The following is a 12,689-nucleotide window of genomic DNA, read 5'->3' as shown; positions in this document are numbered from 1 at the left end:
TTTTCACTGAACTCCCTAGACACCCGATGAGGAAGCCTACATTAGACTTGTCCCCCTGAACCCTCTCTACAGCCATAGGAAAAGACAGGCTCCCTCCAAGGGCTCTGAACGCCTCTCTAGAGAAACAACTCCATGTCTGGAGAAACGTCTTTGTCTTGATCAGCAGGGTTTGAGAAGATGAATTTCCATTGTGTGTCTAAAGCTGCAGGACATGGCCGTGTCCCGGACACTGTCGCAGCCTCAGAGCCGCTGCTCAGCCTGACGCTGCCGGGACATGGGAAGCAGGAGCCTGCTGCCAGTGCTGGCTCCCCTGGTAGACATGAGAAAGCATTTCTCAACCTCTCCAGGAAGCTGCTCTGCTTCTTTGGACATTAATGTTAATCACTCATGCAACTTCCCTTATCATTCCAGTTTCTGCTGAGATAAGAGGTGCCATTCATGCTGTTAATGTAAATCTGCTCTCCTTTGGAGGAGAGGCTGTTTGTAAGCAGGGGAGAAGAGGATTTCTGGGAGCCCAGCTGCTTCTCCAGGGCTCCCAGGGGTGCCGGGTGGCTCATTATGCAGAGGATACTGAGCTGTATCATTAAAAAAAAAAAAAAAAAAAACAAACAACCCAAACAAAATGGCCTGTTTTCACAAGAGCATCACTGAGAAAAGTCCCATCTCTTAGATTCACTGTGGAAAAACCAAATTGAACACATTCCCAGTCAAGTAATACGGGGGATTTTGCATCTCAGAGTGCTGTGTCTTTTCCCCTTGATGTTCCTGGCCATTGAAAATCTGGAAATCCTACCAAAATGTCACTTGCAAAGCTATCTAGTTTGAGCCCTGGCATCTCCCTTCAGGGATGTGAATCTTATCGCTTCCATTTTAGAGAAGGTGGAGGGAGGGAAGGAACTCAAGCAAAGAGGGTTTGGATGCCCAGTGACTTGCCAAGGAAGGAGCAGGGAACAGCGTGCTGTAGTCCTGTCCCCCCGCCCCAGGCACACCACATGTGCAGCCTCCATAGCAATGTCCAAATGCCACGGAGGAGCCTGGGGACGTGGGGGCTGCAGGCTCTTTTCCATGTGACTACAGCAGGAAAAGGCCCCAGGCAAAATACCACAGCCCTGTCATGCTGCAAGCTCTGCCCAGGGAACCCGAGCCAGAGAGCTAGGGCTTGGGAATGGTGCAGCAGTGTTGTGCCGTGGGGAACACCTACGAGGTTGGGGGTGTAAGTGCATGTGCATGAGTGTACACCTGGGCTGGTGTGCCTGGGTGCCCACACCTGCACACACCACCAGCTCGGTGAAGGCAGTGTCCTTTGCCAGCAACATCATTTATTTGATTGCACAACAGAAATCACACCCAGCCTTTGGTCTGTAGACATCACGGTTGGAAGGAGACTATGTCCAGGAGGAAATACCTGTGAAAGCAGACTATTGTTTATGACAAGGACCTTACAGTGCTTTACGCTGCCCCAGAACAATCTTCTAATAGGAGACTAAGTGTGGAAAGTACTTCTTAAGCAGACACATGGAGCTCAGGTTGGTAGTGAACTTGGTGCATGTAATAAAAACCTGGCACAGCTAGTGCAACAGCCAGGGCAGAGGGAGGCCTGTCCTCCTACCTCTCCCTGTCTTTCCCCTGAGCACACAGCTCGAACAGGGTGTCTGGGCCCAAACCCTGCGGCTCCAGGGCTGGCTCTGATCCAGCTCTGCAAACAGCTTTGGAGACACTTGCTCACAATCACCATCTGATGTTTGCATCTTGGATTTTGCTTTCATATTTCCAGGGCATCATGCATCATCCATGATGATAACTCTACACAGGGTGCTTACATAGCACCCAGGGCACTTTGTACTACAGGAAAGGGGTGAGTGGCAGAAAAAGGAAAGAATTTTTATCCAGTGGCTTAGAAAAGGTTTCTGATGTGGCTATCCCATGACTCTGAATGTTTTAGATCAAGACTTAAGCTGAGAGGTGCATGCCCCTCACTCAGTGGAAGAATTTGGAAGCTGCCATGAATGTGTAAGAGTAAAGCCTTCCTTCTGAGAAACACAAGTAGAAATATGGCACAGCAAACCCATAAAGCAACCCAGAGCAGCAAGCCTGTAGATGAAGACACAGACACCCCTACAGCTAAGCCTGGCAAGCTCCTGGGGAGTTGGGGGAGAAGGGGGCCCCACAGAGCCCCTGGATTGTGCTGAACCCCTCAGGAGCTTACCACCCGCAGCTTTTCAGTCCAAGCCACTGTTTGCTGATTCCTTCGTCACCAGGCTATCTCTAGCGAGACACTAATGCTGGCCCTAACCTTTATTTTTTTTTCCCAGAAAATCCAGTGCCATAACCTGCAGCTCACTGCTTTCTCTTTCTAACCCAGTTTTGTCTGCTAGGGAAAGCTTACATGGGTAAATTCTATGCACATGCTGTCAGCAGGCTAACTGCTTTATTGCAGTTATAGATCTGCAGAAGCAACTTCTTGCTGTTATACAGAGAGTGTGTTTCCAGGAACAGGCAACGGGAGCGAGGAGAAAAGCCATCCATGCAGCAATCAGTGTCTCATATGCTTTCTAGAAGGGGAAGCAAACACCCATCAGCCACGACAACCTTTATTCCTTGAACTTCCCCAGAGGGAGCATTTCAAAGCATCTAAAGGATTCAAACCTGTCCAGATGCTGCTGAGGCATAATTAACAGTTGCACAGTCAGCTCCAACTGCAGCTGACAAAGCCTTAGCAGCATTCCTCTATTTATCACACTCCCAGAGTATTTATAGATCCACAGCAAGGCAGGGGGGAGAGAGCGAGAAAGAATAACAGGTGAGCTGCTTACCAGGAGGAATAACATTTGCTTTCAGCTGCATGGCATTTCCTTGGCCCCTGGGGAAGCTTTAGGGGACGGGCACGCGAGATGCCCTGGGGTGCAGCCTGTCAGCACAGGACGCAGCAGCAGGTCCTCTGGGGTGGGAGATGCGGTGGGTCAGCCCCCAGCTGAGAAGTTGAGGCCCTTTGGCAAATGGGGGGACTCAGGCTGCTGCAGTCGGGTGCTGGGGGCAGATGAGTGCCTTGTGCCCTCACCAGAGAATTGGCCCACAGTTGTTGTGGTCCCTTCCTGCTCACATCTGCCTCCACCAGGAGATGTAGCTGGTGAGGGGCCAGCCTGATCTCCCATGACACTGATTATAAGCTGACCTTGGACTGTGTCATTTGTCCTTCCTCATCTCTCCTCTGTGTCATTTACAACCCAGGCCCTCTTCACAGGAACTGATATAAAAATAGCAATTATCCTTGAGCTACCTCGGTGATCTGTGGGGAACAGAGGAACGCTGGGTCACGGGGATGTTTGGTCTGTGGACTGGAAGGTGATGCTGGAGCCGATGGGCTGGAGACCTGGACGAGCAGCCTGTGCAAGGACCGCCAGCGAGATCCCAGCTCCTCCGGGCTGGAGAGGAGAGGGAGGAAGGTTGCCATCATGGTTCTCCTTTTCAAGGGAAGGCATCCCATAAAAACTGCTGGGTATCTCTTTGGCATTTTCCCAGCTTTCCTAGTTCTGAGCAGGAACTGCTCACATAAACAGCCATTTCCCATGGCAGAGGGCTGTGGCAATTGCCTCTCTGACAGTAATCTCATCTGTGCTATCTTGCACCAGGCTGTGCCCAGGAATTATCAGCACTGGTTTTATGTTCTGCTGTGGCTTTATGACCCTACTGAGATCATAAATGCATCTAAAGTCTAACTAAAACAATTTAATTTTCTCCATAAATGGTATTATAAAGAAAATTATCGCAATGCTATTCCAAAGGGAAAGGAAATTCATAATCCTTGCAGGTAACAGGACTTTTCTTCTTTACTGACTTGCTGTTTAGACACAAAACTGCCCCATTACTCATTGCTCCATGGCTGATGCAACCTCCCTGGGGAGTTACTTCATGCTGCAAGGGCCTGCGAGGACCCTTGGAGAGAGGTGCTGCAGCTCCTGAGAACTGCACCTCACTTGCACCCGCAGCCAGGGTACACTGAGTATGCCTGACTGTCCAGCCCTGCAAGGCTTGTACTGGCCTGTTAAGTCAATTTAGCTTCATCTGACACTTGCAACCTTGCTCCAAGGATCTGCAAGCAGCTGGGCATACCATGTTCTTTAATCCATTTTAAATAGCCTTTTGACCACGAGAAGACATTTTCCTGAGCAGAGGCAGTACAATTCCTTTTCCATGCACTTTATTTACAACAGTCTCCTGTCCCTGGACTCCCAAATGCCTGCCAAAGCTAGAGTTCCCTTCAGCAGGATCTCTTTGGTGCCGCGTTTCTTGGATGAGGCCAGGGGAAATAGTCACATATTAAATATGCAATGTAGGAGGTGTTTTTACAGGTGGAATTCACAGAAGAAAAGCTATTCTGGTGCTTGGAAATGCTGTGGGGTCTCACAGCTCAGAGCTAGGACTCATGCCTGGGACGCAGGAGCAGGGCCAGCAGGACACTGTCTGTCCTGGCCCAGCAGAAAGGCCAGGTCCCCGTGTCCGCTGTGGGCGAGTCAGCCCTGCCCCACTGCCATGGGTGACAGCATCGTGTCCCCAGCCGCAGTCAGGATCCAGCCGCACATGTGGAAGGGAACACAGATTCTGCCAAGCACTGGGGGAACTGTGGTCATTGCGAGCTCTGGCACAGGTGTTCCTGACTTACAGTTTATGAAGAGCATCTAGTGATTTCCGATACCTTTTTGGGGGAGGAAATCTGTAATTTCAGCCATGGAAGTCACATGGACCCCATTCTGTAAATAACAGCAGAGGAAAGTGCCTCTCCTCCTCTGCAGCAGACTGTCCTGAGCCACACACCCGGCCTGAGCAAGGACTACCAGCTGAACAAACTCCCAACAGTTTTCTGAAACATCTTTGCTTTTTTTTTTTTTTAAGGAAAGTGCTTTGCTGTCGCCAGGTTTGTTGCTGTTTTGTGGCCACTGAGGGGCTGTTAAACTCCATGCCTAGGGTGTTTGGAAAATAAATGAGCCTCTGCAATCCATTTCCCGCATTGACTCAGAGTGGATGGAGGGGAAGAGAACGGCAGTCCAAAATAAAGGTGGAAAAAGATGAATAGGCATTAGTGAGTGAAGGAGTGAGTGGGACTGGTGGTTCTCATCCGCAGTGCCATCAGGAAATAGCCCCCCACTGCTGCACGTCCCGGGAGGCAGGTGAGTGGCCTTGCTGCCTGGCACCCAAAGGTGCCTTGGGGTGTGCATTTCTCCACGATGCAATTTTCAAGGGACTGCGCCACTTCTGCGCCACCTCCTTCCCTGACTATTCTGTGTTGGGCCAGTATATGGACAGTGAAGGTGCACATAGAAGGAAACTCCACGTAGTAAGCTCCAGTTCTATTTGTGAACCTTCCTGCTGGGTCCAGGCTGGCCGCAGCCCCTTTCCTGTCTGGGCAGGCACACCTTGAGCTGCACAGCCAAAAGGCACGGCACAACCGAGTTGCTTACCTTCACTCCTGGCCTCGGAGGCTGGGGCTGTGCCTCCCCATGGGGAGGTGGGAAGCATCACCAGGGCTCCTGGGAGGATCAGATGGCAGACCTTGCCCACAGATCCTCTCTCCTTTGCCTTAGCATCTCATTTTGACCCTCCCTCTCCCCAAAAAGCAATCAGATGGTGGTTAATGCCAGGGTGCCAGCAGGAATGGGATTTTCAGGTATAAAGCTTGGGTCACTCACAGACCTCTGGTGCTGAAGAGCTGCCAGCCCTCCTCCTGGGATTGCCACTGCAGCAGCGATACCTGTTGCTGCCCCAAGGACTGTGGCAGCACCTGTAACACAGCAGGACACGCTTGGCCCGTACAGCCAGTGCGGGGCCCAAACCACTTCCAAATGTCACCCGGTGAGTTAGGGACACGGCTCACCTCCTGCTTTTGCACATCCTGGCAGTCGAGTGGCCTCTTGACGGTGGGGGAGCTCCCAGCGGCTCCCCAAACCTCCGGGGTGCCCCGACCTGCCGGCGGCACCCCCCCTCCCCAGCACCGCCCCCGAGAGCCCTGCCTGGGGCTGGGGGCCGGGATGCAGCGCTTCGGCCTCCCGCCCCCCCACCCGGGGGGCAGAGGGGTCTGACCCAGCACCCCCAAACCCTCTGCTCCCTCCCAGCGGAAAGGGGGGGGGGCCGGTCCCCGGGGCCGGGAAGCGGCGGCTCGGGCGGCGCAGCGCGGCTCACTCGTGCCCCCCAGTGCCCACGCGAGACGCGTGTCCGTGCGGGAGCGGAGCGGGGAGCCCGGGCCGGCGCTGGGCAGCGATGCGGGGAGAGGCACTGGAGGGAGGCGCGTCCGTGGAAGTTGCTGGTGGGAGGCTGGCGTCCCCTCTCCCTGCTCTTGCCGTCACAGCCCCTTCCGAAAAGGAGAAGGGTTAAAAGCCATCCAGGCTCTTTACCGACATGACAGACCTTGAAATGCCTCTCAGGCTGCTTACCTGCTGGCAATCTCTCCTGAAATCCACACCCTCCCCAACCCTTTTGCCCCATGCCTGCTGCTGACAGTTCATCAAAATCTCTTTTGAATGCTCTGACCGCACAAAGACTAAAACTGCTCTCAAGTACATACCGAGCCCATCCCCATTAGAAATCATTCCTTACACACAGGTCTACAAAGACAGCTGGAAATTCAGGCCTGCAGGGTCCAGAAGAGCACCCTTTTTCTCCTTGTTCTCCTCCTGCTGCACATGGTACCATCGTTCAGCAAAGTGCACTGCATCGTGGACACTGTGGAAAGCCAGCTGACCACCACTGTCTGTCTGTCTCTCCAGCCCAGTCTCCCTCCCGGAGCCAGTGGTGGATGGGAGGGTTGCAGCTGGCCAGGAGCACCTGGACATCAATCTCCTTGTAGTCATGCTGTATCTTCTTTAGCACAGAGAGACCCACAGTATCTATAAACTGCATCGCCCCGCAGTCAAGGATTAAGGTGTGCATATCTGCGGAAGGAGGACAGGCATCTGCCGGAGGCTTCTCAGTCCTTTTCTTGGCAGGTTTCAGGCAGTCAAACCTGGTGTTGAAAAAGCTCCTGCCATTGCGTGTGTCTGCATTTGCCTGGGCCTCCACCCTTCGGTGATTAGCAGCCAGCAATATAGGATTTACCCCAGTTTTCTGGTAGAGAACAGTCTTGAAATAGTCCTTGTTAGCACAGTAGAGGGATGACTCGAAGCGGAAGATTTTGATGTTGGCAGTACTGCTGAGCTGCTCGTAAGTGGACTGGCCCTCGTAGATTTCTGTGTTGCTGACCTTGCCCAGGAGAGTGGCCCTGGGTCTCTGCGTGCGGAAGATGATGCAGAGCAAAGCGAAGCAGAAACCCACGAGGAGCCCAATCTCTGTGGTGTTCAGCGTGGAGGACAGCATGGTTGTCCACCACACCACTGTGTCCAACTTGCTGAGCTGCCACATGTGGGGGGTGTCATGGAACTTCCTCAGACCCCCCTGAAGGTTGACAAAGGTGACAACCCCCAGGATGGAGGTCATACTCCTCCAATTTGACATGTATAAAATTGGCAGGACTCTCTTCTGATGTTAGGGAGCTCAGTACATCTTTGCTTCGTTCTGGCTTCTGGCTTGACGTGTCCTCCATCGCACCAGGAGAGCTAAGTTGGGAGAGCAGGCAGCCACGAGGTGTTGCAGGCAGGTACATCATTTGCTTTGCTTTGCTCCAGGGCTCATGCAGATCGCATGGATAAATAAATACAGGAAAATAACCTCAGACAAAGCAAACAGAAAGGCACCTTCTTGTGGTGCCATTTGATTTGTTTGTTTTCACTTATGGAGCTGATTAACCACAACCCCAAGACCATGGTTTAAATCGCATTCACACTGGCACAGACGCCTACGTCAGGGACAGAGCTGCAGAGACCCCTGTGCTCCTTCCTAACATACCTCTTGTTTTGAAACAGGACAGCAGAATGGGTTATGTTCAGAAAATATTATTTCACTGAAACTAAAACTTCTTCAGGAACCCTGCGTATTTTAATGACACTTCCACTTAAGCAAAAACTATTTTGAAAATGTTGAGATATTCCAAGTGATGCTTTAGGAATGCAACATGTGGGTGAGGGAGGTAATCTGCAAAATAATCTTTCCTTTAACATTTCAAAATTCTAAATTGCATTGCTGGCTTGAATCAAACAGGCCCATCACAGGGGCTCCTCTCTGCAGAATGAAAGCATCCTACTTTTTCAGTCTGGTAAAGTAACATATACACTTTCCAGAGCCATTCTAAGTTTTGCAGTCAAAATGCCGCTGCAAGAAAACATACCTTTTTGTCAAAATTGAACAACACACTGAGAAAAGTTCTCCTGAGAGGAGACCTACAGTGGCTGTAGTTTGGAAATTGAACTGGGATGATGAGAAATCCCATTCCTCTGCCCTATGGATTCATTTCACATCACTAGTCCCAACCCAAATCTCTTACCTCTGGCTGTGGGGAGATACACTGGGTGTTTTCTCACTACGCGGAGCTTCTCCCCTGGGGACGGACCTGTCTCCTCACCTCGCAGTGCACACTGAACACAGAAAGCACAAGGCTGACAACTGCAAACCTGTTTCAATTGCCTTCCTTCTGGTCCACGTGCCGTTTCCCTTGAGAAGAGAGCTGAGTTACTCAGCCAAGCGATTGGCCCTTTTATCTCACTCCAGCCGATGAAGATGGTGCAGCCAGCCAAACAGAGCTGTATTTTGAAAACAAACATCGTTCCGGGAGAGTATTTTTGATGAAAACTTGTTCTGGCCTTAAGAATCATCGAAGGGGTTTAGAGAAGTGCTTCTGTCAAATAACAGTATTGCTGGTATCTGGAGATGTGTTTTCTAAACAAGGGGAATGATGCAAAGAAATCATCCTGCATGTGCTATTGCTCTGCCACTCCCTGAACTGAGAGAGCATCGTTGCCTGAGTCCTGCCAGGCTTCTCTGCTCAGGTTTTCATCTACTCCGGGCAAGCTCTTGTTCCAAAAAAAAAAACGTCAAAAAGCAAAACTTGTTCCAGAATTACTTTTCTCTCCTGATAGCTTTTCCACCAGCACCCTGTGCTTGGCAGAGCTGCCCGCTTGGCTGCTCCCTGCACCTCCACCTCTGCTCAGCCACACTGCGCTTCCGCGGAGCCAGCAACGCCGGGCTGCCCTCAGGCTTTGTACACACGGGTCTGCACCGGCAGCAAACATGTGGTGACACAGGTTGCTTCTACGTAGACAGAAGAACTCAATTTCTGTCAAATCTGCACAATCCATATTTTGCACGTGTCTGTTAGAGACCATAGCACAAATAACAAGGGATTTTGCTTTGCAGAAGTAAGCACAATTCGGTAAAGTGCAGCGTTGCATTTCTTTTGTAGGTAAAGGTGAACAATAGCATTAGTGGGCAGGAAAAAGGTTATGTCTCATCATCCTGAATTGAAACAGCAGCCTCATAAATACCAGCTGTAACTGTTCTGCCCTTGTGATCCATGCCAACAACCTACAGCTGATGTCTCAGCACAGATTCCCACCTGCCAGTCTCACCTCATTCTCCACTCTCTCTTTTCCAACTCTTTTCTATCAACCTACCCTCAGATTTTGCTGGATGTGCCATTGCCCCATGGAGCAGGACAAATGCCTGGCAGTCAGGCAGCTTGGCTCCTGCCTCTGCTCCTGGCACTGTGTTCTGGGCTTGGGGAGGGGGCCAAGAGCCCATGGTGTTTGGAGAGATTGTACGGGATATGGAGAGATGACATTTTCACAAGGCTTTGATTTAGATGCTGGAAGACACCCTGAGGGAAGAAAAGGGGAAGATCCGCATCCTGAGCTACATTTATCTCATCAGTGGAAGTCTGTATCTCAGTAATTAGATGTAAATAGATAAGAAACATTAGTGCTCTCTGGCAGCAGGAAAAAATGAGAGCACATGGTAGGGCAGACAGCTGCTCAATGTATTTACCTATTTATATGAATTCTTTATTCTCTGCCATTCCTCCACAGCTCAGGTATTTTCAGGTACATCTGTTAATAACTCCCCTTTCCCTTTCCCTTCTTTCAGTAATGGACTGTATCTTGCCTTAGCCTCGCCATTCTTCCTGTCCTTAAAAGATGATCCCTTCATACGCTTTATAATTCTCAGTTATAGCTCATTTTGTGTCTTGGCCTGTCTGATGTTGTCTCTACTCACTCATTTTCCTTTTCCATGTTCTTCCTTAGCAAATGACCCAAATTTCCATTTCCTGTATGATTCCTTCGTCTTGAAATTCCGTCACTGAAGAACTGGTGAGTCGGTCATTAAAGAGCTGGCCAGGCTGGTCTTTTAAGTTGGCTTGTTTGCTGGAATGAAATACATCTGAGCACTCCATCTTCAGGTTTTGCTCTTAAGCTGGAGGCATTCATTTCCAGTTCTGGATCTCTGATCTGTCCAGCATGAAAATGGAACAAAACACTTTCCATTTGTGACAGTATCTAGGCTACCTTTAACCTCTGCCCTGCCTTCATTGTCTGCTGCTGCTTTTCCTTCCAACTTCCATTTTCACTTATGTATTCTGGAACTCTTTGTTATGATTTCCTTTACCACCTGGTACAGCTTGGTAAGCCTTGATATAGCCATGCCCTGCCACCTCTCCCAAGCAAAGGTTTTGGTGAACAGTTCTTTTTCCCATTCCTTCTGCCTCCATGTCTCCCCTGCCATCCTTCCCTACCAATTTTCCCCCTCCTTTCCCGCGTGCAAATTGACAGCTGCTTTTGTATACTCAAAATATTCCAGATTTTCCCTGCAATTACGTTCTCAAGCTCCTTGTCCCAGCTGGCTTCCCCATGCATTCAGTTCTCTGCGCTGACCTCTGTGAAATGTTGAGCCTCCGTGCTAGGGCAGCTTCGGCAGGGTCCTGTCTGTGCTGGCAGTTCAGGCTCTGGGCACTGAGGAGATGCCACTTTGCGTTCTCCATCATGACAGAGAGGATGTAAGAAAATACTTGGTTATGCTGAACACTACGTTGTTGAAGTCACTTTTACTGTATGAGGTGAGGCAAGAGTGGAAACTGTAAACATTTCACATTTGCTCTATAAAATGTATAGCAGAGAACTTAGAAAAGAAACCCACAACAGAACTTAATGTGACCTTGAGGTGGCTACAGCCACGATGACTTCCAAGTGCAAGGTCACTACAGCTAACTGCTGAAACTGTTTGTTTTCAAATGCATCTTCCAGGATTGTTCTTTATTGACACTATAAACCCACTCAACTGTTTCGCTTCATTCTAGGCAAGGCTGGGTTGGACACATGGTATTAGCTTGAACAATGCAAGTGTAGACAGGACATTGCCTGCCAGTAACAAGGCGCCCTCTGTTTTTAAGACAAGCATGAAATCCAAATCTCTCGTTTTTGGCACGGTATGTGAGCAATGTAACATCCACCTATGCAACAGCTATTGCAGCCAGCTAGAAGCAGAGCATTGGAAACTGAAGCTCCAGGACAAGGAAAATGCAGAAGTGGAATATTTTGATTTTCTATCCTAAAGTAGAAAAAAATAATTACATTGTCTGGGTTTGTGATTGTTACCCAGGCATTTTGCAGTGGGTAAGTGTAGTGAATTCAAGTCGCTGCTGCTGTGTTAATGCATCACTTTTGTTCAACAAGACGAGCTGGCACCTCCAATTTTCTTTGGAACAGAGCTAACTGCACTGCACAATGATTTGCTTTAAGGCTTGTAAGTACACTCAGGACTATTTGGCTTCTGGAAGCCTTTCAAGTAGCATCCCACATGTCTTGGCTCCATAAATGGGCCAGCCTGGCTTAGCCCATGGCTGCACCCCACTGCTCTGCAGTCACTTAGATCACATGCAACTTTATTGAAGGCAAGTGAGCCAGGTAACGGTGCCAGGTATCTAAGAGAGATGCTCTTCCTTCCCTTCAGATTAGGGACTTGACAGTCTTTTCGGATGGCTGATGGTTCAGTTCCACTTGGAAATGAATTTTCTATATGTAGACATCTGCAAAACATCATATTTTTTTTAAGGGAAAAACAAGGAAAAGGAGATAAGCCCTGAATTGGTCCCACTGCTTAAATATGGCAAAACACAACAAAAGTGCCTGAGGACAAAAAGGCTGAACAGAACATCTCCTATGGTTTCTTGGAAAGCAATTATTCACATTTCTGTAAGAGACAACACCAGAGAATGTGGAAGCAGTACACTAGGTCATCCCAGAAAATAAAACAGTTTTTTCAGCCTCCTGTTATTTTGCAGGGCAGTTTATGCTAACACGCAGGGGTCACAGCAGAGCGTTCAAGGCAAAGATAAAGTTCTCTCCAGACATAAACACTGTGAGGCCAAAAGTGTCACTCACCCAGTGACTGCACATGGTGATGCAGTCACACTACTCTGAAGTTTGAGAGGGACCAAGGAACCTACAAATAAATAATGATACAGAGCATCTATTTAAGCAACTGTTCACTCCCAGCAGTTAACCATGAAGACAGACATGCAAGGAATGTTTTTTAGTGTATATTAAAAGATGTGAGATGGAGTGTATGTCCTTGGAAAGAGACTCAGTGCAGGCATAGCAGAGCAAAAAACATGTGGAAGAGCATCTTTGGCCACATACACCACACAGTAACTGTCCAGCTATCGAGGACACCACACACTAGGTCCATTCTGCTAACACCCTGGTGCAAGTCCTCCCCCCAGCACTGATGCCCACTCATAGAAAATGGGAAAAAGAGCACTTGCCAGCACATTAGGT

The 12,689-nt window shown here is 49.5% G+C and overlaps 1 protein-coding gene across 1 annotated transcript; it reads right to left on the bottom strand.

The window, feature by feature from the left end:
• Nucleotides 1-6,478: 6,478 nt before the first annotated feature.
• On the bottom strand, nucleotides 6,479-7,640 carry LOC122153243 (sulfate transporter-like). The gene is given in 2 exon segments (XM_042790306.1): nucleotides 6,479-6,746; nucleotides 6,748-7,640. Coding segments are annotated over 2 exon segments (885 nt in total). The 5' UTR covers nucleotides 7,483-7,640; the 3' UTR covers nucleotides 6,479-6,596.
• Between the last annotated feature and the right edge of the window lie 5,049 nt (nucleotides 7,641-12,689).

The sequence above is a fragment of the Tyto alba genome, unplaced genomic scaffold, assembly GCF_018691265.1.
Source record: "Tyto alba isolate M040663 unplaced genomic scaffold, T.alba_DEE_v4.0 Super-Scaffold_17, whole genome shotgun sequence".
In the NCBI taxonomy this organism is placed as follows: Eukaryota; Metazoa; Chordata; class Aves; order Strigiformes; family Tytonidae; genus Tyto; species Tyto alba.
The sequence above is the reverse complement of the archived record's forward strand: the minus strand, read 5'-3'. Positions and strand labels throughout refer to the sequence as shown.